Here is a 27,063-nt window from a genome sequence, read left to right on the forward strand (position 1 = left end):
CATTTTAGAGGTGGAAGCTCCCCCCCCCCCCCTTCCATATTTTCTCTGACTGCATTGCAACCACTGAGAAGTTTGGATTCTTGCCTTATGATTCTTTTTTTTTCACTGAAGTTTTGCACACAGTTTGATACCATGTTTGCCCAAATCAGATATACCTATGGGGTATTACATGTCAGCCAATAAGTGTGTACATATCATTAAAATTACTCATTACCACATACATTTGTGTATGCCTACAATTACAAATTGTCAGTCCACAGTGGATTGCATTTCTTTATGGATCTTGCACAGAAATGAATGTTGAACTTGTTTCATACTTCATTTTGGTTTGTGTAGAAACAAAGTTTGGAAAGAATAAAATGTATGAAAAGTAGAAGACAATCAAAAAAAAGACATAAGAAAAATAGACAATACAAAACAAAACATAAAGGTAACGGGTCTTTTGTTTAGAGAGGGAAAACTGAGTTTCTATAAGCAGAAATGATTGACATAGGGAGTATCTTTTTTTAAAAATTCATTTCTCATTTGGGCAACATTCTTCATTATTACACAGTTTTCATATATCTTTATACTTTTTTAGGTTGAAGTTATGAAAATGTGTCAAATATGCATAAAATTTGCATAATAAACCAATTGGCAAATTATCAAGATTAAAATAAGTTATGCCATCAGGGCCTCGTTATATCAAAAGATATAATCAATTATCCCTTACCACACAGGCTGCCATAGACTTATAACAGAAATCAATTACATGTATACAATCAATTATAACACGTCATAAAACAGGGCCCAGATTCAGCACATAGAGAATTAGGCCCTATCAGCAAGTAAAATTTCAAGTTCATTGGACGTTGCGTTACTGAGATCAATGCCCCCCCCCCCCCCCCCCCCCCCCCCATTTTTACAGCTCAAAACATCCCAAAGCGGTTAGGGTTAATACACAAACCTGAGGAGAGAGCATCAATTTTAATATGCCTACTACAGTCAACTACATGTAAATGCAGGATGTAACTGATTTTGCTTACTAAATAAATAGTCAAATATCAATTCATAACATCACTATTGATCAAAAGTCATTCGATTATTAAGAGGTACCATATGAAGAAAATTAGAATAATAATGAAATGATGGATCACACTTCAATAATGTCATATTATCCTCTCTTACTTTGCATCCACATATTTTACTTATTACAACATATACAATCAAAGGTAATGTAGAAAGATTTATGGAAAATCTGAATATAATTATTGAGTCAGGTTAGAGCAGAAGTCAGAGGATCGAAGATTTGTTACCTTTTAGTCTTAAGAGAGCTTACAAGAATTGAAAAAAACAACAGAATCACATTTACTTTCATGAATGAAAGAACAAAAGTTAAAGCAAACACGAAAAAGATAAAATGACTCTTTTTGTTGTTTTTAGTCATGTATATCAATAATTTTTTTATCATCATAAAAAATTGATATGCGATGACATGTCAGTTTTGCCAATGCAAATGCCGATGCAGCGCCACCTGCGGCAAGTCATTGCCATTCGCACCCACGGAACGGGAGGGCTAGGTCAACATTTTCTACATGTTTTGCGTGTTTTCAGTGCAATTGTGGATGTTTACGAGGGAACTGACGCGCTGATTGCTCCCCAACTGACTACTTGATCTTCATTCTGGACGTTTTATTTTAAATTTTGCATATTATTGTGTGAATAACAGCATAATTATAGGTGAATGGTTTAGGCAATATTCGCAACGACCCTCTCCAGCACTACACATGAGTGACGTCACTCATCAGCAATGGCTACTCGGGGATGGAGCGTCGAAGAAGATGGAAGCCTTGCTGTTGGAGAGCAGACGGTCGGGATTGCTTATCATCCAAGGCTAAATACTGTAATAGCAATTACTAAAGAACCCAGCATTAAAGTCTTGGACGTCAACTCGGGGATTATTATCAAGAAATCATCCCTTTCAGGTAGACATGATGCAGCCTAATCTCTCTTGCAATCACGATCGTACTGTGTTGTTACAGTGTAGATGAGTACAGACTTCATACTATTACTGGAACGTGAAGTTGCAGTTCGCACTCGCAAACAGAGCAAGACTGTGAAATGCTGCATGCATGCTGCTGGCTCGCATATTATCAATACACGATTGCTTTATCTTGCTCATTGCGACCTACTGGCGTGCTTCCGGCATAGTTTGTCTTCAAAATGGGATGGGAGGTTTGAGGGGATTTCCAGAGGAAATAACTATCCAAGCTTATGAAAGTTACTGCATCATCTCAAGTTTAATTTAGGCCTATGTCAATTTCCAGCAACAGCTTTTGCTTTTGTGGTAGATAAATTTACTGATACTGCAGTAGCGCGTAGCCTTGTTGTTGTACTTGTAGCACTAGCAGTTGTGACACAATAAATTTCGGGCGCTAGTCGTGTACTTTTGCACCTCCTTGACCCTGTCGATCGATTTCGAAACATGCACAAACTCAGCCAACAAACTCACCCTATAGCCTAGTTATCCAGTAGACTTGTCTCTAAACTAGAATAATTGCTATTGCATCTCAGTCTCTAGACTCTAATATCGATTACCATTAAGTCGCCACTACCTGAAGTCACCAGACATTCACATTGCATGTAATGCAGGGGCGGATCCAGGAAATCTGTAAAGGGGCGCAACTAATATTTCTGGTGCCACTTCCGGGTTTCATTTCATTTTTTCTTCTTTTTTATTTCTATTGTTTTTAACGAAAAATAAAGGGAGGGGCGTGCGCCGGTTGCGTCCCCCCTCTGGATTCGCCACTGTAATGCGCGCCGTGATCAGAGATCAGCTGGGGCGACAGATATTCATCGTTCTCAAAAGACATTCCTCTTCACCTTTTCCTCCATAAAAACACAAATGATTTGAATCCAAATGTATTTTACCATCAATGTAACAGGTGACAAAACCATTTTTGATGCAAGAATGTTATTGATTTCGAATGGATTTCAGGTGGCAGATTAACAAAGTTTTTCAAACGCGATGTTGCACAATGCATCCTACTTTGAAGTGTGTGTATCTGTATAACACACGTGCTGGCGCGTTGTGGGCGGCGAACTGATTCAGTGCCTATCATTAGTTCACCAATCCGGAGTGCATAGGAAATACACGCAAGTGGCAACTATACGGTAATTGACGTTAAATGTTGAGTTTTAACATTTGTACAACTGTCGCTGTCGGAAAATCTCGATTACTTGAAATGCTGCTCTGTGTTCTAGCAGTTGGCACAATATGATGTTCAGCGCATGCAGTAAAGGTCAATTGATTGATCTGAATGTAGCGATCACAGTGATTTTTTCTATGGTGTCTTTGAAAAGCTAGAGTGTGTTTGATTTTCCTTTTCCTCAGCCAAATTTTGCAGTAGCAGCTGTATAGCTTCTACACAAAGCAGTTGAGTGTGTATGTGTGCAGCCTGTTTACATATTTTTCTTTTTCTTTTCTATGTTTTCTTTCATTTTCAGGTATTCCTAACTATCCCTTTCCTTCCTAGTAACCATTTTTCGTGGGTTTTTTCTTTTCATACTTTCTCAATTTCCTATTCAATCTACTTTCTGCCAAATTGTTCTTTGTTTCTTTCATGGATTATCTTTGCCTCCATCTACATGTAACTAACTCTACACAGCCCTGTTGCTGTACACAAGTGTTGCTTTCCTTTCTTTCCTCTCCAATATCTTTTTCTTGTGTTTCGTTCTCATGTATCCTTTTCTTTATTTCCTCTTCAACCTGTATAATTCTTTTCTTCCTTCTTATTCATCTTTGCCATCATCCAGTTTTGATTCATCTCTCATTCTGTTATTGTACCTTGGCCTAGTGCTCTTTTGCTTTCACTCTTTATTTCATCTTTGCTTTCTACTTTTTTCAAACATATTCATCTCTTCCTTACTTTCCTTTATAATACAAGTTTAACTTTCCCATTATCTTTTGTTATCACTTTTAGTGTATGTTCTATTTTATAAACCTTTTGTTTCATTTTTCTAGGTTTGCCTTTTTCAGCATCTTTTCATTCATTTCCTTTCCCCCTTTTCCTATCCTTTCTCTTTTTATTCTTTCACCTTTGTCTTATAACCATATTTTTCACAATCTTCTTTCATTCACACAAACACCCTCACACACACCTGCTTGCTATGGGCTTGCTATGGAATGATATGTTTATACCATGCTCTAACTCCACACGAGTATAACATAAAATTTGTCCTAGAATGTAGAAATTTTCAAAAGTTTTGTAGCTGTGTGAGGGGTCTAGCTCAGTTGGTGTGTGGGTTCCCAGTCAGACGCCTTGCTTTGCACGGCGTTTGGTCAGGCTACAGGCAAGTTTATCATCCTGCAGATATTTCTGATTGTAGCTGTGCTGTAATTTAGTACAAGAACATGCTTTCCTTCTGTAATTAAAACCTAAAGGTGAAGGGTCTTTAGAACATTCTGATAGCCATGGCTTAAAAAGCACTGAGTACTTGCTCAAGCTGTCAAGCTTAAAGTGGATTCTTGGAAGACTAAGTTGCAAAAGAAAGCAAGCATTGGGAATGCATACATACCGTACATGATACTCACTGAACGCTGTTCTGTAATGTGCTATGTGTACTTTTGACAATAGTTAGCAGTTGCTTTGCAGACATTGGATAAATAAGACTCTTGGCTTTAGAATTACCATGTTCTCTGAGTTGCATTTGTTTCATCACATGTTTATGTTTAAATGCCACACTTGTTTTCGAATTGTGATTTGGGTCTATATTAACATTAACAGAAGCTGATGAACCTGATGGTAGCGTATTATCACTTGCAATCACTTTTAAGATGTATTAAATTTCATCACTAAAACATGTAAATTTTTACTTATTCCTTTTGAGTAGACAAAAAAAAGAAAAGAAAAAAAAAGAAGCCTGCAGAGCATGCCCAAGCTTTGTGCCATTGTTGAGGGCATCAGGGTAGTCCACAAGGAGTTTCAGCATGTCACTGCAACATGCTGAAATTCTTGCGCAACATCCTCAAAAGCCAGCAACATGTTGTGCAACATCCTCCAGAATTTGCAACAAGCTCAAAATAAAATGTATTCAGACATGTGAAAAACATGTGCAAAACATAAGAAACATCAAACTACGCTGTGATTATACGTGATACTTAGATATTTGTGTGGAAAACATGAGAGAGAACATTGAATGTAAGCAGCACAAAGAAATAAGTTGCAAAATATACTTACTACGTGCTCATGATATTCTGCTATATTCTCAGATTCTGAGCTTGCAACATGCTCAAATTTCAAGTTGTTGACCACCCTGGGGTATACTGACATTTTTAATTCAATCAATTTGATTTATTTATTCCACATGCTAACCCCCCAAAAAAAATTCACCAAAGTGACATTTTATTGCACATTATATTTACATGGAAAACAAGAGAATCATGCAGAGATATAATAGTGTGTGTTGGAATCAGAAAAAAAAAACAAACAAACAAGACCTATCAAGGTTAAAAAGTTACTGGTCCAACAGCAATTGTTACTGGTCAGGGACCATCGGACCAGTGCCAGTGTGCAGTGTTGCATAACGTACATCTCTATTTGCATGAACATGAGAGTATGACAATATGAATACAATGTACAGATCTGGATACATGCATATTCTAGTGTACACAATAATACCTGGCACATAGGTACATCCATTGTATTTACCTTGACTGTTTTGCTTAATCATTCTAACTTTTATGAAGAAAATAACTTTATGTTGATTTTATATGTGTGTTGCTAATTTCGAAAAAAAAAAATGTGTTGAATTTACTTAGATTATATACATACTATTTTGAATGAAAGAAGAAAAAGATGATATTTGTGGCACACAAAACCACCTCATTTCAATAGTCCGATGTCTTGAATATTCATTTTTGGGGTATTTTTTTTTTCCTGGTACCGTAAGTGATTAATGTACCCACACCCAGTTTAAATACTTTCCATATTCAGTTTTATAATACATGAACCATTGTATGTAGATTATGCATCAAATGTGATCACAGTTTATCTCATAGTACAGTAAGCATGCTCAATGTTGTAAAGGCTTGTGTTGAGGAAAGAGGAAGGACAGTGTTGTGAAATATATTCATATGTGAGTTGTATGTATGACCTGTGTGACTCTGTCTTATCATACAGTCATGTCTCTTGTAAATAGCTAAAGACAGGAAGCCATGGGATGTACTCACGTGGTGATGATCATGGTGGATTACAGAGTCCACAGTGTACATTGTAATCATTGCATGCATACTGTAGCCTTTGGCAGTGGGTTTGGTACTCAGGGGTTTCTTGCATAAAATGTTTATTAAACCTGAGAAAAACTCTGGTAAGTACTGAAAACTCGGGATAAGCCCCGGTCACACAGCACTCCACATCTAAATCACGTTCAATAAGTTATGAAAATCTGGTGGACGTGGTCGTAAGTGGTAATTTTTTGGTCAATTTTGGTTTGGCCGTGCTTTGTACGGGGTATGGCCGTTGGCGGCTGTTCCACTGCTGAAGTACTGCCTAAGCACGGCTAACCACGTCCAGCCACGTGTATGTACGCGGAAAAATCCATTTGTCAGTGATAAGCCGCTAAACACACGCTATTTCCCGTGATACCAACACGTAACACGCGTCAGGTGACTGTGCTCTGCCCGTGACAGACGGCTAAACTTTCGCGTCTTACCGCGTCTCCCCAAGTTTTAATCACTGCTGGAACATGGATTATCACATGTGTTTCACGTGTGTTGCATGTCTTTACCATGTGTACCGCCCGTGGTTGTCCGCGGAATAACATTTTGAGCAGTTCAAAACTTTTTACCGCATCCGACGCCGTTCTGATTTTTCCCCGCGTCCTGCCACGTCTATAAATCGACCATAGCTCGTCTTAAACTCAACATCAACGCGAACAACATCGTCTGCTTCACGGGAGACCACTTTTTGACGTGTTTCGGCCGTGATTAAGCCATAAAGCGCTGTGTGACCGGGCTTTTAGTATGATTCCCCCATTGACTTTACACAGGAAAAACTGTTGAATATCAACGAGAGTTTTTCTCAGGTAAAAAAGTTTTATGCAACAGGCCCCTGGTAATTGATGTGAGCAGAAACATGTGGCTCGAACAGTGACATGTAGTCTTTGTATCATGTTGTGATGACTGTAGAAGTATGAACATGTGTAACATGATTTTTGTTGTGCATTTCTTTCCATATTTATTGTAACTTTTGGTTTGCTTTTGCATTGATATGGAAAATCTAATGTAAATATGAGTATCACATCCATTCCAAATGTTGGTAGTAGGAAATGAGAGAAGCCAAAAAATTGATATAAATCTCCAAATAATCAATTCTCTTTAGAAGATTAAACCAAAATGTGACTTACGACAGTACACTTGGATCTGTACATTTTATATTTTCCTAAGTGTGTAAAACAAAACTGCAAAGGTAAGTTAATTGTTAACTCTCTCATAATGTGTTTCTTACTCTAAATACACCACCTTATTAAACAAAAAAGGATTTTCACTTATGTTACACAAGGGATTGTTACAAACTTTGTAAGTCTTGTGGGATGTACACAGTATGCCATCTGTTTTGTCATGTCTGTACACAATATTGTAATTGGAAAAGAAACAGGAATGTATTTCTTTTGAAAAAAAATGTTATTTTTAAAGTATGTTTTGAGACCATGACGCATGCATCCTTTATCTCATTGATATTTTATCCCCCAAAGTAAACATGTAGAAGGGATATTAAGAGAAACATAAAAGGCTGTGTCCTAGTACATGTATATTTGTAAATAGTATTAGTCCGGATTGATGCACAATATATGTACTCCCATTAACTTATTCTATTGATTTATTTATTCATTTATTATTATTATTGTTGTTCTTGTCATCGTCATTATTTTGCCCTGTGTTTCTGACAGAGAATAGACGATACTGTGCATACAGAGTGCACAAAATGGGCATGGTTTCAAGTGTATAATGTACTTTGTGTATTGTTACATGAATACATAATGTATGTCTATAATGGTGGATTTACAGGCTTATCATTAGCTTGCAACGCAATAATAGATCTTGGCAGTGAGCCTAGAATGCCTAATGCCAATACTATTCTCAGGATGTAATTAGTCATGTCAGAAAGGAGACCCTTGTTTGTGTGTATAGCTTGTAGCATTATTTTGATACTGTCTGAACATTTTGAACTCTTCAAAAATATCTTTTCTCTTTTTAAATCTATCTGTCTGTCTATCTATCTATCTACAAATGTATCTATCTATCTATCTATCTGTCTATCTATCTATCTATTTATCTATAGATCTACATATCTATCTATCCTCTAATCATCTATCCATTTACTTGTATATCAAATCAATGTTTGTTTTTGTTTTCCTGTACAGCTCCCAGTGGTAGGAGTGTGGAATGCCGATATGTCAGTGACTCAGACCAGCTGTTCCTGACCGATGGCCATGCTGTGGGCCTGAGGAAGGATCTTGGTGGGGTGCTGCTGCTGGACTCTGCCCTGCAAACACCTGTGTCCAGCACCTTTGACAATGTCATGGTGGAGATCCCATATTCTGAGGTGAGAAGATACACTTGCCTATATCAGTAGTTGTCATTAGCTTAGCCTATGATCTCTATCTCATCAAACTGCCAGCAACCCATCAGTTGTATTCATTCTTCGTAGTTGCTGACTGAGTGTGCATGTATTTATTTGTTGGTTGATGCATGTTGTAAACTAAGTTCCTACAGAACATAACATATGGTAATAATATGATAGAGCATCAGCCATTTCATTCATGCACGGTGCATCAGTTGCCCATGATAAAAAGTTTGACAAGAAATTTGGTGCAATAAAGGCAAGGAACAGATTCATGTCATGACTTTCTACATCAGGTAGTGGTATTAAGCTGTCTTTCAAAAATATGTTTATCATGTGGATTAATGGGGGTTTCCTTCGAAGAAATGCATTGCTATATACTGGTATATTGTTTCACTTCGGGCAAAGTTTGTTTACCTCTATCCTGTGTGATACTAAAAACACATTATAATACTGGTGTTCTCTGATATTAAAGGGATGGTATAGTATTGGTTGCGGTCGAGGATTCAGATTTTAACGTTTTGCGTGATACTTGAAACCACTCTATGAAATGTTACAGAGCATACAAATCTAAGAGGAATTGAAAGTGTGTTTGAGGAATATTGGATCTGAAATGGCTGAGATATCAAAATAACAAAGTGAAACAAAAGCGATCCTATTAAAAGGTGGGTCTCACCTTTTACTAGGATTCCTTTGTTTTGGATATCTCAGCCATTTCAAACCAATTTCATCAAATAAACTTTGAATTCCTCCTAGAAATATATGCTTGTTTATATTATATATTCATTAAAAAAAAGAAGAGATTTCTCATTTTCTACAAAAAAAATTATAATAAAAAAACGTTGGAAAGCTGAAGCCCAATCTCAACTGAAACCATACATTTCCTTTAATATTTCAGTCTCATATTCAAGGAGAATGCACTGTGTTTTCACATGTATTATTACCTCGCGAGTGAAGGACAGTTGATTTGTGGTTTTAATGTACCATTTTCTAGCACCAATAGTCCTAAACATTGTGTTTGATGTCTGCAGGCAAGCCAGTTGCTCGCCTGTCTCAGGAAGACCAAAATTGCCAATGCTGAGGCAGTGATGGACGACTTGGAAGAAGAGCTGGAACGATACAAACTCCCCAATGACCACGCCTATCACAAGATCACCAAGGTAAGGACCAACATTTGAACTTAGCTGCTTTTCAACAACTGGATTGATAAGACCAAGTGAATGATAAGCTCCTTCCTGCCCCTGCTGTTCTTTATTTTTGTCATAATTAAGTCATCACTCTGCTGTACACTGCAATTTTTGAGACTTCATCCTCCTGTTATTAAATTCTTTAGTAAAATAGGAACTTGTAACTTTCAGCATTTTCAATACTTTTATGATATATTGGCATGAAGATATATTCACACATGAAACAAGGTTTCAGACAAAATGTCTATTTCTAATACCTGTGCCTTTTGGATGACTTCCTATTGGTTTTATGTCTTGTAAAATTATTAGAATGTTTCACTTATTTCACTGTTAAACATTTATCTAATTATATGACATCTATAACTATCACCTTATTTGTTTTGAAGTTTTATATCTAATCAAACTGCTTTGCCTGTTTGTGTCTCCAGTGGGCCACTGTCCACCTGCGTCTCCCACACAGCACACTGAAGAAGGTGATGGATTCTCTAGTCATGGCACTCTGTCAGTCCCACCAGAGGGTCCAAGCCTTGCCCATTTCAACTGCCATCCTGGATCGTCTACAGGGCCTGCACCCCGATGGAGCTGAGCCCCTTGTCATTGGGGGAGACACCACCATTGAAAAATCCCAAATGTACAGCGAGGCCAGTCGGCGGCAGACCTTTGCTCAATGGCCTCACATGGACTACAAGTAAAAGTCCATTTGTTATTTTAAACCCCATGAGAGAAAGCATACCAAAGTATAAAGCTCATTACTTACATGTTTATATTTCTATTTTGTGAGTAACTGTGACAAGTAATATTATTAGTGATATCTTCAAACCTCAAGTAATTTTGCTTAAGATGTATGGATGCTTTTTACTCAAACGCAATAGTTAATGTCATGAAGTTACAAAAATGTTTTGAAGATTTAGGGGATTCTCCCAATTTTGATGTTGTCCCCTTGTGCAACAGTTAATCTTTCTTGTTTTCCCCTTCCCCCCCCCCCCCCCCAAAAAAAAAAAAATGACCTTGGCTAAGTGAGACAGTCCTAGGAAAACAACAACAACACAACAACAACTTTGATCCAAGTACTCCTGAGAAGGATACTACTGTGACTGTAGCATGTTTCATGTGTCGTTATTACTAGATGCATATTAATGGCTGCTATGTAAAAGTCGTGTGGTATATACTACTGTCATTGTATTTAACACAGATGGGCTCTCCCAGAACCTATGGCACAGGCTGGCTTCTATCATCAGGTGGGTGTCATATAGGAACAAAGTCAAATACCGGTACAAAGTGTATTTTGCTTGGTGAAGCACATGCATTGCCAGTTTAATTTGACAGGGTTGTTGATTCTGACTGAGGCAACCCTTGTGCTAGTCAACATAGTATTTAGCTAGTTATTCAAGCACATGCCAATGTAGATTGCTTCTGTTTTTGACCACATCATGATTGTTATGCTTTTTGTTTTTTGTTTGTTTACTTATTCATATTTTGTATTGTCTTTCTATTGCATTATTGATGTACAAGAAGCACTTTTTGTATGAACTTGCTTTAGGCATAGCCACAAGTTTGTTATTGGTATTGCTATTTGGAAGTTGTTTCAGTTTATCACACACATTTTTTTTTTCCTTCAGGAAATTGAAAGTTGTGATATACAGTTTGTCTCCCCAAAAAAGTACAACCGGATATTCGCATTGATAACTTCTCATATGATTTAATTGTTTGAATGCTATTTCAGGGTCTTAGAAAACAACATCTTAGCTACATTTTGCAGAAAACCCCATTCAATTTGGTTAAGTGGTTACAGAGAAATGTGAATCATTGTAAAGCATGTCATGGGTCTGATTCTTCCAAGTTTAGCACTTGGATGCTTTTGGAGCTGCATATTGATGTACGAACACAATGGACAGAACATGGAGGGAAGGGATTCCTGACATGCTCTACAAAAATCCTCATTTCTTTTTGACCACTGAAGCAAATCGGATGGGATTTTCTGTAAGATGTGGGTAATAAGTTAAGTTTCATACCCTGAAATTGTATTTGGATTGATTCACTATTTTTAAAGTTACCCTTGTGTAGGGTCCCGTTGTATTTTTTTAAATTTTCTTTTGGACATATGGTATAGCTGTTCTGTGTTAATGTTCCACAAAGAAAAGTGTCATGCATACTGTAAGGTAAGCACTAATCCCACTCTGGATCGTATTAGCAGCACACTGATGACCAGGGGCATGTCTGTTAGTCATATGGTCGACAATCCTGATGAAGTTTTCTAGATTCCTTCAAGTACATGTCATTAGAGTTACTGTTTTCTCTTTGACTGCTTGTTTTAGATTTTTTTTTTCCATTGAGGAAATAAGTGAAAGCATTGTGCTGCATTACAAGTAAACCACATAAGGTTAGGCAGTCTGAATACCAGGAACAAAATGATAAAATTTCAACATAAAAAATATCAACGTATATAAAGAGACATCACTACTTGTTCTGTTTTGAAATGACAGGCACAATCGTGTTCCCAAACCTGATGTCAAAACTCTTTTGTTTGTTTGACAGCCTTCCTCCATAGGGGATGACCGTGCCATGTGCTTTACATGCAGTGTGTGCTTGGTTTGTTGGGAGCCTACTGATGAGCCTTGGTAAGCTTGCATTTTTACAGGTAGTAAATGTTTTCATAAGCAGTCATTTAGAAATTCTTAAAAACCCTGTTGCAGTGTTTCCAAACATCAGCAACTCAAATCAAAACATTTTTCAACTCGATTTCACTGCAAATACTCTAGCACTTTGCATTACCTTAGTCTAACAGCAAGACAATTTAGGATACTGTTACTCACTTTAATTCTTATCAAGCCTGAATGTGAAGCTATTGTATTTGTCCTTATAATTTTATGTGTACTTCATATCCTTTGTTAACACTGTGATTTATTCACAATTCAGGCTATGAATTGATGTTAAAAGAAAAAAGGTATCGAATTGAGTTGAATTGACTTTAAAACTTTTCATCCACTTCACATGCTACTTTTAAATCCAGTATGTTGGACCTTGCAATTTAGTTTGATGCACTCTGCAATTTGCACCCCTTGCATGTGATTGAAGCCCTGAATTATTTTCTCCAACTGTACAGGTCTGAACATGAGAGACATTCCCCAACTTGTCCCTTTGTGAGAGGGGAACCAACCCACAATGTACCCCTGTCAGTCACTCTGGCCACGGGCCCTGCGCAAGTTCACCATGAGAAAGAGAAGGTGAGACTCTCGTTCTCTAGTTACCCACGCCGATGAAAATCGGCAGGGGGTTATGTAAAGGGTTCCGTATGTTTGTTTGTTTGTTTGTTTGTTTGTTTGTTTGTTTGTGTACAAGATAACAAGAGAACGGGTAAACGGATTTGCACGAAATGTTCAGGGGATGTTTAGATAATGGCAGGAAAGAATCGATTAGATTTTGGTGATAATCGGTTGACCCTTGCAAATTCTGTGTGACCTTGAAGTTTTGACCCTATGGTATAGTGACCACTCCGAAAATTTCCCGTTTCTCACTTTGCGATTTTCCGCTACCATACGAAAACATAAACTCCAAACGATCCGACTTCGCTGCTCAAATGTTCGTAAGAATTCCGAAATTTACGTTTAGGCCTGTTTGAGGGACTATGTCCTTTTAGATTTATGAAAGTTCGTTCTCCGTCGTCACAAACTGGCCCGTATTTTGATGATTTTTCAAATTAACATTGATTGTTTTTTTCGTTGGAGGAGCATTTGCTCGGTCGCAGTCACACTGCACGATATGTGCGCTCAATGTCAATGCGTGTGCAAGGCCGCTGAAAATGCATCGCGCTCTACACCGTTGGTGCAAAATTGCATCGGGGACGTTGCGGCGCTCGTTGGTGACCGAATACTGGTGCAGTAGACATTTGCATTCAACCCTTGCATTGAATAATTTCCGTAGACACCATAAATCATAGGGGTAATTGCCTAGGGGGTACGTAAATTTTGTTTTTCTTTTGCGCTTTTGTGGATACCATCAAAGATCGTACACTCATACGACCTTTGATATCATCACACTCTCGGCTTGCTAAAATCAAAATATCCCGCAAGAAAACGGCGTATTTCTCGATTTTTAGCATTTTTCGGCGACCCGTCGCGTAGACAATACTCTTAAAACTGGACTTAATTCGCGCCCGCTTGGAAAAGTTCCGATTCTGCACTTGACGGTGGAATTTGGGATTTTCGATGGATTTTGGGAGGAGACTAAAGGACTTTCCTGTTGTGAATGAGTGTTACCGTATGTGAAATGATGTGATTTGCGTGTGATGTGACTGTAGAACCAAAGATCGTACACTGAAGTGTACGATCTTTGGTAGAACTCACTGGCTGGTGATAAAGCACACTAGCAATTAAGTGACTGAATTCTGGTAGATGACCGAATGCACATTATGTTTACCCCGACTTTGTACTTTAGGCGTGGGTCTGCCGCCTTTGACGGCCCCTCTCTAGTTTGTGATGTGATCGCTGTGATCCCAGTCTTTCTTCTGGGAGTGTGTGTTCTGTTGTTACTTGTGTATAGAATACCTGATTCAATGTTTCACCTTGGTGTTTTAGATATTCGTCAATTCTCTTGAATTACTCAGTTGATTTATATGTAAAAATGAACATGGAATGTCTGATTTTGTGTGTGTGTGTGTGTGTGTGTGTGTGTGTGTGTGTGTGTGTTGTGAACATTAAAATTGACAAGAAGGCTCATTACATAATTTGGATGAAATTAAAACTTTTGGAAAAAAATGTGTGTGTGTTTGTCGTGTGTTTTACCCTTTCTTGAAGTCTTGAGTGAATAACAGCTAAATGAAAGAAACATTACTTTGCCACGTTAGTTTGTTCCAATTCATATAAGTGAGAGGAGGGATGGGAGAATAAAGAGATAGGAGGTTTTGTCTCATACTTGCCCCTCATTGGCACTCTGGCAATAACAATGCTGTGCTAATCAATTTTTAAAGATAGATTTTATCTTGTAACTGGTTCCAAGTGTGTGACCTATGTAAGCCATTTGTCCGTCTAAACTCAGATCTCCTGTGTAAGTGAAGGTAACAAATCCCCCCTGATGGCCACCTCCACCCAGTCCGGCTGCATCTGTGTCTGGGAGGTCAGCAACCAGCTCAAGCTGGCCACCAAATTCTTTGTCAACCCCAAGGATGCTACTGTCAAGGGCAAGTCGCCAGTCATTGTGGATGTGGAACCGCCCAAGAGAGTGAAGCAGGCATGGGTGGAACCGGAGGTGCCAGTATCCAGTACCAGCAGTGGCAGCAGCAGCAGCACAAGTAGTAGTACCACAAGTAGCACAACCAGTGGTAGCAGTATTAGCAGCGGAGGCAACCAGCAGGGGAAGGAAGAGCCTGCACCAAATGAAAAGTCAGTGTGATGCTCTCAACTTTATGACCTGTTGATATTCTTAAGTCTTTAGCTGAGCTTAATTTTCTTGCAATAATTTTCACTCTGAGCCATGTTTCAGATCCATTGAAGAGAATTATAGCAGTGGCAAGACAAATAAGTAGATTTTTATATCTTGGATAAAGAAAAGTGTGGTAGTCAAACAAAACAAAACAAAACAAAACAACAAAACAAAACAAAACAAAACAAAACAAAACAAAACAAAACAAAACAAAACAAAACAAAACAAAACAGTGATAGAAATGTATGGTTAATGTCTTTGAATTACACAACTTGCATATCTAGGCTATGAAAATACATTTTCCATGGTAGTGTAAATCAAATAAGATCATGTCTATATGAAGCCTTCAGAATTGTGTTTTTACTGTCACCTTGAAGTAATCAAGAGTCAAACTCTCTGAGGGTACCATTCCCCCTAAAAACTCTGTCAATGTCTGTTTTGGAAAAGTCTATTCAGATTTACTCTTCAAAGAAGCAGTTTTGCTTCAGTTATTTTGTACAGTAATATGACATATCTTTTTATATCACTGCTTTAATCTGCAGCTCAAAGAATGGACCCGAAATTTCTTCCAAGTCAGAAGCCCCTAAGCAGGATCCTTCTACTGAGGAATCTGAGCGAGGTAGGACTTTGAGTAATATTTGCTTCCCAAACAAACATAAAGGTCTTCTTTTGATCTCAATAAACAATGGCACAAGATTGATATCTTATGCAAATCATTACTACAGATGACTCAGCAACAGATGAAATGATAATGACAATAAATTTTCCTAGAGTGTGTGCCAGATTGGTGTTGAAATTATGATCTCACAATGTCAAGATTGGTACTGGAGTACAGTACTCTCTGCGTAATCGGGTATCGCTTAAACGGGTATTCCATTTCATTGGGTAGTAATGTCAAAATCAGTTCCAATGCACATTAAAGTTACCTGATAATCGGGTTGCCTCTCCGCATAAATGGGAAAATAATTTTCTTCTAATCTAATTATGCCTCCGCCACGAAGGGGTGCCGGAGGCATTATGTTTTCGGGTTGTCCGTCCGTCCGTACGTACGTCCGTACGTCTGTACGTCCGTACGTCCGTACGTCCGTACGTCCGTACGTCCGTCCGTACGTCCGTCCGCTTTCGTTTACGTGATAACTTGAGTAATATTGACTTGAATTCTACCAAACTTGGTCCAAGTATAAAGTATGATGGGGCAATTAGTTGATTAGATTTTGGGTGAAATCCGCCAAAGGTCAAAGGTCAAAGGTCAAGGTCAAATCATGAAATTGTATCTGTTTACGCGATAACTCAAGACTGGATCGAGCAAATTTCACCAAACTTTGTCAGAGGATGATGTATGATGGGACAATTACTTGATTAGTTTTTTAGTGAAATCGGACTGAGGTCAAAGGTCAAAGATCAAGGTCAAATCCTGAAATTTATCTGTTTACGTGATAACTCAAAACTGGATGAAGCAGCTTTCACCAAACTTGGTCCAAGGATGATGTATGATGGGACAATTAGTTGAGTAGATTTTAGTGACATTGGCAAGAGGTCAAAGGTCAAAAGGTCAAGGTCAAATGCAAAAATGTTGCTATTTCCCCAATATCTATGCAATGCCCTAAGGTATTTTCTTGAAACTTGGTGCAGACATGTACTACTGCATATAGATTCTCCAGAGAGAGTTTCATGTCATAAGGTCAAAGGTCAAAAGGTCAAAGGTTAGGTGAAAATGTTGTAATATCACTTTTCTCACAAATGGTTCAATGTATCTTCATAGAACTTGGTACATACACATGTACTGACTGGCAGAGATTATCTAGGGAATTTAGGGGTCGTAGGTCAATAGTCATGGGGTCAAAGGTCAAGGTCAACTCCTCAATATTTTACTGTTTCCCTCATACACTAATATATGAAATGCTTGCATTATTAGTTTTCAAACTTAATATATACATGCATTACCTAATGGAGATTCTCCAGGAAATTTCCAGCCAGAATGTCAAAGGTCAGGGGTTAAGGGTCAAAGGCCAGGTTTCCATGCGTCCCCCCCCAAAAAAAAAAAAAAAAAAATCTATTTTGTACTGTAATTAACTCTTTCTTCATACCTTGGAAATTACTCAATGCATAAACTTATAAAAGGGTCTGTCAGAATTCAAGTAAAAATTCTCAATTCCCCAAATATGTGCACCTGCACTCTTCGACAATTTTAGCAAACCCAGTTCGAGGAAAGTGAATATTCAAGTCATTTCTGACAAACCTGTCATATCAATATTTTGCCAGTTATGTGAAACTGTCATGGATCACACATGTGAAGACATTGTACTATACGTCTATTGGGAGAATCATGCATTATGGCGGAGGCATCAGTCGCCATAGCGACATTTCTAGTTTCTACCTACATTTTATCGCAGATAGAACGTTTTAAGAAATCATGAATGTCAAATTTTCCATGGCTAATCGCATTCTCTGCTTAATTTGCAAAGAAGACCGATCATTTGGGGAGTGATTAAACATGAAAACACATGTACCAGTACCGACTTGCCACACATAACGAACATTACACATGTAGCTGGCACTCACAATTGCATAGACAGATAGGAGTTGAACACACTTGCGCTTTTCCCTTGCTCCGCAACAACATTCACAATACGAGAAGTTTGCAACGAAAATCAGGCCATGCGCCAGGTCCATAACTTTGCTTTTCCCCAGTCATTTCTCGAAAAGTAACCCGACGTCGTACGTGACTAGTGCACCCAAAGAGACGTGTTCATTTTGGAAAACGCCTGCGTGTTAGAGAGGAGTCTATAGTCAAACGACAAAGTTTTCTGAAGACCTGTTTGTCCATTAAAAGAGTGTAAATTATTGCTCATCACTGAGCAAGTGTGAGGTATGTATAATGTGCTGTGCAAGCACGCGTGTTAAGCATACAGTGTAAGTGTTTGGTGCAGTGTACAATGCATGTACATACACATTGTGTGTGTCAATTGTGAATGAGATGCGTTCTTTGTTCTTCGTTAATCGGGTACTCTGCTTAATCGGGTAAGAAACGCTCTGCCCGAGCCTACCCGATTATGCGGAGAGTACTGTACAATGCTGTGATACTCTCATTGACATGGTTTCCATTTCAATTCATGCAGTCTTGAATCCTTTTGAAAGTACTGTAAAAGTGGATATTTTCACGCGACTAATTTTTCGCGATCGGTGGGATAAGAAGAGTTTCGCGTGTTTTTAATTCCGCGGAATCAAGACATCAACTACTGGAACATATGGCGAGCAAAAATATTCGCATGCTTTTATTTTCGCGCTAGTTTCGGGTTGCGCGAAATGCGCAAAAATTTCAACACCGCGAAAATTTCCACTTTTACAGTAGTTGGACATTTCTTAGAGACAATAGTTGTGAAGTGTGTGGTGATTAATGAGTGGAAGGCATGAATTGATTTGTCATGCTTAAAAAGAGTTATTATATGGTAGTGGCAGAAATTTCTTTTGAAGAACATTTGAAGTACCTATGAAATCCCATTTGTGTGTGTAGAGAAAGGAGCATTTGGTTCTCTGGAGGTGATAGAGGTTGGTGGTGCATGGAAGGTTCCTGATGAGGGCAAACCAGAGGTCAAAGGTTCATCTGTTGATGAGAGCACCCAGACACAGAATGCTGGTAAGATATGTCATGTTCATGAAGATGTGTCAATCAAACCTGTAAACTCTTAGGTCCAGATTCACCAAGATGGTTTGAATCAAACCTGTATAATAGAAATGAGAAATATGCATGCCTTTAAAGGGATTTGTATAGTTTTGGTTGAGACCTAACTTCAGGTTTCTAACATTTTCAGGTGAGATAATGAGAAACCTCCTATGAAATATGAAAGAGCATGTAATTCCATGAAGAATTCATCGTTTATTTGCTGAAAATTGGTTTTTAAATGGCTGAAATATCCAAAACAGAGCGATTCTAATAAAGTGTGAGACCCTCCTTTTATTACGATTGCTTTGCTTTACTTTGTTTTTGGATGTTTCAGTCATTCCAAACCCGATTTTCATAAAATTAACTTTGAATTCCTCTTTAAATGGTTTGCTCTGTACTATTTCATACGTGTTTTCTTGGTATCTGGCAAAGAGTTAAAAGCCCAATTCTCATCTCCACCAATACTGTACCATCCCTTTAATGTCTTGTCTCAAAATATCAGCATGTTCAGTGTTTTGATATCATGTGGTTATAGGTCTTGAAGTATTTTAAAGAATTTTCATCAAGGTAAACTATTTAGAGTAAAAATTGAAACAATAAGTGACATTTCTTGTGTAAGTACTCGTATTGAACGCTATAAATTCCTGTTTTGTTGTGATTCTGATAAATCAGTCGCTAAAAGAGGAAGTTATCTATTTAATCACCAGGTGTGAACGGAGAGCAAGCAGGATCAGATGGAGTGGTAGTTTCAGCCCTTGGTCTGATGAACAGCAGCAGGATAGCAAACCTGACTGCAGCAGCAGAACTTTCTTTCCCATGTCTGGTAGCGGGAGTCAGTATACGAAAAGACGACACGGAGGGCCAAGAGGTTGTCAGTAGGGAGAGTGAGAACAGTAAGGATACCAAGGAGGAGGATGGTGGTGATGATGCAGGAACTGGTGGGAACACAAATCAACAGATGGTTTTTGCTGATGCATACCTTGGTGACACTGTGGATGCAGGTCAGAGCGCTCAGAAAAAACATGTGTATACCAATTATCTTCTGGTGTACGGATTGGTATACAAGGGGCAACCACTGCCAGTAGCAAAGAAGTCTGGAGACAAGGCATCGTCCTCAAGCTTTCACAAAACGCAAAGCATGTACTTCACTCTGTCCCAAGAGACACAGAAGCTGGACTTGGAGGATGATGAGTTGACGGGATATGGCGATCTCGATGATCCTCTTCACTTTCAGTTTTCGCCCATGGTGAACAACAACCCACCCTCGGCTGCTAGTGGGTCCGGCTTTGTCATGGGCAGGCAGGTGTCTATGAGTGTGAGTGTGGTGCAGTGTATCGAGTTGCCAGAAGTAGTGCAGACCAACGATCTCTGGGTGAGTGCAGTGAGGACAACCCTTGATGAGCAGCATCTCCTGGTGGTCCTCAGCCCACACTCAGGCAAGATCTTTGAGAAGGACTCGACTGATGATGGTGTTAAGTCTAGCAAGGACACAACACAGGAATCTGTGCAAAATGACTTGAATAAGGGGAGCTCATTCCGTGATACCAACAATATGGAACAAAGTATAGGAGGGGATGAGGTAGATGGACTCCATTCAACGGGACATGATGCCAGGACTTCCCAAAGAAAGTATGTAGATGATGCGTCCCACCCAAATGAATCAGGTGGATTTGTGCTGGTGTATCGCTTGAAGCGTGACAGTCAGGTGGTGTTAATAGACAGTGAGCCATGCCACATCCACAGAATCAGTTCCCCTGAGGATTCCTTGACCTACCTCACCCCTCTCCCGTCAAGGGTCACCGATGTGGCTAGTGACGAGGAAGTAGAGTTGTCTGTGGAGGATCCAGTAGGTCTTCGTGCAGCTGCTGAAGATGAAATGGATGCACCGACTGCCCCCTCTCCAGGCAGATGGGCAGCTCTGGCCAAAGATGGCCGCCTAGTCATATTTGATGCTGCTTCGTTCTCAGTACTGCTCTCTGTCTTGCCATCCCAGTTTGACCTGGCTGCTCTGTCTCCTGACGAAAGTGCCAACCGCTATGTCGCCCTCACGTACTGTACGGGTATGGAACGGCTGTGTGTGTGCACTGGGTCTGGGCGGATCAGTTTCCTAGTGGTTAATGATGGGGAAGCATTGTTTGAATCTAAAGGGAGCAGCAAAGCAGACCAGACCGACCATGGCAAGCAATCCAGACTGGATGACAAGCTGAGCATGGCAGTGGATAAGTCAAGTGAGTGCACTAGGATTGAGTGATGCATCACACTTGCAAACATTTTGTGGTTTCAGTAGTCATTACCAAGTGTGTCATAAGCTTTCAAGGGGAAAAAGGGATATTCTGTTTGCTGATAGAGGATTTGGTATTGCTATGTCTTTCAAAGCATTATGTATACATGTACCTACTCAAAGAAATATACAGTTTTATGCCAACATTGCCTAAACTTAGCTTGATGCAAGTAGAGTTTTGTATCGGCTCTAATACCCTGAGAACAATGGACAAAGTATAAACATTGGGGATTTATGTCAATTGTGCAATTCAGTATTTTTAGGAGTGTATCTACTACATGTTCCTCCACTCCTTTCTCAGGTAAAGATTTTGTGATCAACTCCAGTCTGACCATCTCCACACTACGCACACTCCACCAGCTGACAAAGTTTGAGCTCCTGGTACCACGGTTCTCTGCCACGGTGCCCCCCTGCTGGTCAGAGATTCAGCAGGAGCAGCAGCAGCGCCGCCACCCACAGCACCTCCACCAGAGACAGCAGGGAGACGCCCTCCAGCATACACGCACCTGGAAACTCCAGCCTGATGGGTGAGCCTCCATGGAATATGTCTTCCTGAAGTCTCTCCTCCTCTGTGTCATACCAAGAATATCATTTACTTGAAACCACATGGTTTTGGGGCAGAGCAATACCTACCATGGTGCTTCTGTTGTCTAGTGTGACATAAATCCATAATGCCACTCTTCACATGAGGCAATTCAAAGCTAGTAAGAGGTCAACCTGTCCAGGTGCTTTTCACGTTTGCAGTGAGCAAGCAGGGAATACTTTGTAGTGGAAATGGTGTACTGTTACTGGATGGTAGTGATATAAAGGAGTTGACTTTCTGATTATGATGATGATGATCCACAGCATTTGTATAACGCCATATATCTGTTGTAGAAACATCAAAGGCTTCATAGGAGAATGTCATGCAGAATCACTAGCATTGAGTCAGAACGGTGCCTTGAAAGATTTCAAGATAGAATAATGTTATGGTATGCAGAGAATCACATGTCATTGTATGCATTCTTACGCTATGGTATCTGTGTTCATCTTCATTATGTTTTGTTTTTGTTTTTGTTTTTGTTTTTGTCTGTGACTGTAACTGGTGGTGTAGGTCAACAAATCAAGAACACCTCTTTGAGATTGTGCTACCTCGGGTGTGTGCTGTGGGCCACATTGATGTGAAATTCAGCCTCCTACCGCTGTGCAGCACCCCACCAAGGATCCAGGTCACATTGCTGAAGCAGAGTGAAAAATACAGAGCAGGTACTGAACTGAATTTCAGAGAGCTAAAGGGATCTTACTCTGGCATGAAACCATAGCAAAGTGATTATAACTGTGTAGGAAACTTTAGGTTATTGTGAAGGCAGTAAGTTGAAGAGGTTGTCAAAGAATTTTTATGGGAAGAAATGTGACCTTGAAGTAATGCCAATTTTAATCATTTTATCAAAACACACCAGCAGGACTAGTAACATATAAAATAATTTGTGCTTTAACTCTGCAGACAAGTAGACCAGACAAGTGCAAGTTTGTAGATTACATTTAAACAAATTCATTATTTCACCAATTACATGAGTATTGTCCACGATATAGAGAATCATGATTTTACTAAGTGACAGTACTTTCAGTTTCCATAAGAAGTCATTGCAGTTTCACAGGTCCAATGCTTGCATCCATTATCTGTTTGTGTTTGATTGAATTCCAGGTGACAGGCAAAAGATGAACATCAACTCTACCCCTGTGGACACACAGATCAACTTCAACATGAATACTACCACAGGCACTCAGCCAACAGAGGCCAAGGAGCAGAACTTGGACCCCCCTGATCTGCCCCCTCCTTTTCTTGGTGAGGATGCTGCTGGAGTGGAAGAGGCGGGGTGCGGGGCCACACCACCATCCCAAGAGGCGGGGGCCTCGGTCTCAGCTGAGACCAACTTTACCCCAGCCTCTCCCCTGCTGGAGTCCTCTTTCCTCCAGAGACACCAAGAAGACATCCTGTGTGGTCCATGTGGCCTGGAGCTGTTTGTGGACACACCCAGCCATGCAGGAACGGTCATGCTGACCAGTCGGGAGTTGATGCTGTGTAAGGGACGGTCCTTCCTTCTCCACATCTGGGCCTGTGATGAAGGGGCGGAGGCCAGCAATGGCAGGACCAAGACTGGTCCAACAAGCTCAGGTATGCACAGTGTGTTCCACCTTAACCTAGCAATTCCCTACCTGCCAATCCTCATATCTATCTATCTTTCTATCTAGCTATCTATCTACTGTATATGCCGAATATTTCGTGAGGTTTTTATTTTTCGTGAGTTTCGAATTTCGTGAGTCAGCTGCTATTTGTGAAATTAAGGACACATGAAAATATTGACTCTGATCATGATGTGAATGTGACGCACACGTATGTATTTCTCCGTTCAGTATAGTACTCCACGATCGCGAATTTAACCATTTGCGAAATCGTCAGGAAGTCTCGATTCATGAAAATTTAGACTCGCTAAATGTATGGCGTATACAGTATCTATCTATTTATCTATCTATCTATCTATCTGTCTATCTATCTATCTATCTATCTATCTATCTATCTATCTATCTGTCTCTCTGTCTGTCTATCTGTCTATCATCTGATCCATCTATCTTTCTTCCTTCTTATGTATACAACACAAGTAAGTCAAATATGATATTGTAACTTCTTATTGCTCCTCACAAAGGAATTATATTTGTTTTCACAATTTATGCAATGAATCAAGTCAAATGTGCATGTGTATGACAAATATTAATCTGTAATATTATATTGATGGCACTATACGCCAACTCGTTTCCATTTTCTATTCGCAATGATATGTGAAGAGTTGGTCTCACTGTATACCCACAAAAACCGATTCAAATTTCTTTGTGCGGTATGGCTGTCTGTTGGCATGAAGCACTTTTCCCTTAATGATGTTTGCAGGTTAAAACAGTGAAGGCCAAACTTGGCAAGCTATTTTATAGGCATTCCTGCATGTAATATGTCATATTTTCTACATGTTATGGATCATCCTCTGGAATTATTTCATTGAAGTGGATTATACAGCACAAATAACAATTGTGCTAATGAATGGAATGTGACTGTGTTATTATACAAATGATGCACAGGATAGAGTGCGTTAGTGAAGTGAAGCCGAGTGCATGTTGCACTACATTGTAAATACCCGAGAGTGAGCTATACGCCTCCACTAACGCCACGAAATAATCCTGTGCATCATTTGTTTTATAAAATGGGTCGAAAATTCGAAAACTAACAGCATTTTTCAGCGTTTTTCACGTACCTTTGTGGGTCAAGACGTCCGAAGATGTTCGTCCCAAACATTTACGCACGTCGCACTCGGAAATCCCGCACATATAAGTATGATGGGGAGTTGGGTTTCCGGACACTTAAGTTCCCGCATGAAAACTTACTTATTTTACATAGAATATGCACCCTTTACCTTAAAGACTTGGATAGACTCCTCATATAGGCCTACTAGACAACATACTTTGAAAACGGCGTGAGAATTAACCTGCTAAATTGTTGGATTTGCCCTTCAAAGTGACTCCATGTACGCGTCCGGTCCCACAACGCTTGGTCTACTGTACTGTACGTATCGAGTATACGTACGCCACACATGTTATGCACAAGGGAAGAAAGGCCGGCGGCCGGCAGCCCGAACTAGAAGTTGTTTACAGGATTGACAGCGCGTAGTATGCATGCAATTCAAGGGAGCCGCCGCGCGCACAGACGATCGGCAATAGGATTTAACACGCAGTGCAATGGGACTGAGTAACCAAAGCACATGTGACTCATTTCAGCGCTTCCTATTGGCTACATTCTTGAACCCATTTTATAAAATCTGACATTTACTGCAATCCCTAGATCATTGTCACCATCACAGTCACTCTCCACTACTGATATGATATTGTTTGATTTTGTTGGATATTTTACAAATGGGTGAGACATGTGTTTGATGTTACATGACATGTGTTTTCATGTCCCAGGTACAGGCTTTATCCCTCAGTTCCACACAAATACTGACATTGCTGACCGTCTGACCACCGTCCAGCTCCGCAAGGACATGGAGAAGTACACAGGTTGTGACTGGATCCAGGAGCTGTCAATTACTGTGTGCAAGTCAAAGAAAGTCAACCTCAAGAAAGAAAAGTGAGTCATGGGTGTGTTAGGAATGCAGCATTTAGGCAGTGGCTGGAATGATGCTATGTACATACAGAAACTGTTAAACCGATTAGCACTTTTCAGTATTTTGACTAAATGTACTCTTGCCAAGTTATAGTGTTGAAATATATTGTTTATGAATAGCCTAAAAAGCAGGACAGGTTAGATAGAGATGATCAATGAGAGTTCTCATTCAATGAAATGCCACTTTAATTTCCTTTTTTCTGTATTAAATACACATTGAATGATGAAATGATAAAAATGTATGCCTCTCAAAGTTTTGTGACAATTTGGCATGAATATTGAATCAGTATGTTTCATGAAATTTACATTTCTCAGTAAACATGAATTAGCAGTCAAACTGAAATTCAAGGTTCTATTATGGTGAAGTAGGTCAAGGGTTTTATGAGACTCATGGACTGTTGTGTGCCATCATACAATATGTGCTTAATGTAACTCAATTGCTGATTTTTATTAAACTCCCATGATACTGACATTTGATCTATCTGCCTGTAGAACAATGGGACAAGTATGAATGATGATTTAATACCTGCTGAATGACAAGAATATGTCAACTTGTATCTTTTCTTTCGCTCTGACAGGTTGCAGCGAGCTCTGATGGTTGAGTCAGCAGACTTCCACCAAGAGCTATTGAATGTGGTTGTGTCACAGTGCTCACCATCACAAACCATCTTAATCTATCGGCAAAAGCAGCTTCTGGCATTCGACGTACTCTGCTGGATCGCTGGTGTTCACATCTCAGAACCAGAGAGGTATGCCTGCCTTTCTGATACAGTGTCTTTTCACAAGTGATGTACATATATGTCAATTTAATGCCGTCTCAAATGAATTGTGTAAAACAGTAGCAAAGTTTCATAGCTAGGAGACTGTCACAGATCCACGTGGAAAGCTGAGTAAAAAGGAACTTGGGTGACACAGATAAGATATGGTTATCCTGCAGAGTTTTGTTATATAAAATATATTCTTATCTTGGAAAAGGTCACATAACTGTTTAATCTAATTTTAGCAGAGAAGCATACAAAAAGGAACAGTTTGATATTATGATTTTAATCAAGTCACTCAGTGTTATAGGTATACATCTCATTTTTCATTTTTAGGGCTTGAAATTGATATGCATGCAAATGTCTATACATGATACATATATGCACCCAGCATTAATGATCCTGTCATGAAACTGATGAGGACAGTACTCAGAGATCTTAATACTGCAGCAGCAGGATTTTATTTTGGAGGTCTGTATCACAATCAGCTGACATGAAATCAGATGGAATGGGTGAAATATCTTGTTGATATGATGTCCTATTCTTCTCCCAGACCCATTGGCCTGGTGGAGGCTGCTCAGCGCATCCTACCAGACATCATCAGGATTTGCTTTCTTGAGGCTGAGAGAAGTCTGGCCCACAAGTGCAGCAGATTCTTGGTCTTGTGTCTGGGGTAAGTTTGACCATGGATCACACTGTTAATGATCACTTAGCATTTTGTGCATACTATCTACTTACTGTACTATACATTTTATCCAAATGCCATCTTAGTACAGAATTCGTGTACATTTGTTAGACAAGCAGTCCGCTTTTTAAGGTGCTACTCTACTCATGTATTCCTATCATATTGTTTTATTGCTTTGATTTGATAAGAAATAAACATGAGTTGAGCTGAATGGAATTGTGTCAAGCGACTGCACATACCGACCATGGCATACAATGATAGGATAATACTCAAGCTCTCCT

At 39.4% G+C, this 27,063-nt stretch overlaps 1 protein-coding gene across 1 annotated transcript in view; it reads left to right on the plus strand.

The window, feature by feature from the left end:
• The first annotated feature begins 1,545 nt into the window (after nucleotides 1–1,545).
• LOC139745613 (dual E2 ubiquitin-conjugating enzyme/E3 ubiquitin-protein ligase BIRC6-like) overlaps nucleotides 1,546–27,063 on the plus strand; it is a 64,145-nt gene continuing 38,627 nt past the window's right edge. Inside the window, exons 1-17 of the mRNA XM_071656013.1 lie at nucleotides 1,546–1,964; nucleotides 8,404–8,585; nucleotides 9,635–9,763; nucleotides 10,219–10,478; nucleotides 10,983–11,028; nucleotides 12,326–12,408; nucleotides 12,894–13,014; nucleotides 14,825–15,168; nucleotides 15,751–15,827; nucleotides 18,723–18,845; nucleotides 19,580–21,100; nucleotides 21,455–21,680; nucleotides 22,247–22,398; nucleotides 22,838–23,308; nucleotides 25,141–25,303; nucleotides 25,918–26,088; nucleotides 26,651–26,770. Coding sequence (XP_071512114.1) covers nucleotides 1,790–1,964; nucleotides 8,404–8,585; nucleotides 9,635–9,763; nucleotides 10,219–10,478; nucleotides 10,983–11,028; nucleotides 12,326–12,408; nucleotides 12,894–13,014; nucleotides 14,825–15,168; nucleotides 15,751–15,827; nucleotides 18,723–18,845; nucleotides 19,580–21,100; nucleotides 21,455–21,680; nucleotides 22,247–22,398; nucleotides 22,838–23,308; nucleotides 25,141–25,303; nucleotides 25,918–26,088; nucleotides 26,651–26,770 — 4,364 coding nt within the window. The 5' untranslated portion in view covers nucleotides 1,546–1,789. The remainder of the gene's footprint in view (nucleotides 1,965–8,403; nucleotides 8,586–9,634; nucleotides 9,764–10,218; nucleotides 10,479–10,982; nucleotides 11,029–12,325; nucleotides 12,409–12,893; nucleotides 13,015–14,824; nucleotides 15,169–15,750; nucleotides 15,828–18,722; nucleotides 18,846–19,579; nucleotides 21,101–21,454; nucleotides 21,681–22,246; nucleotides 22,399–22,837; nucleotides 23,309–25,140; nucleotides 25,304–25,917; nucleotides 26,089–26,650; nucleotides 26,771–27,063) is intronic.

Source organism: Diadema antillarum, unplaced genomic scaffold, assembly GCF_040938485.1.
Source record: "Diadema antillarum isolate AM-2024a unplaced genomic scaffold, OU_Dant_1.0 seq00001279_RagTag, whole genome shotgun sequence".
NCBI classification, from domain to species: domain Eukaryota; kingdom Metazoa; phylum Echinodermata; class Echinoidea; order Diadematoida; family Diadematidae; genus Diadema; species Diadema antillarum.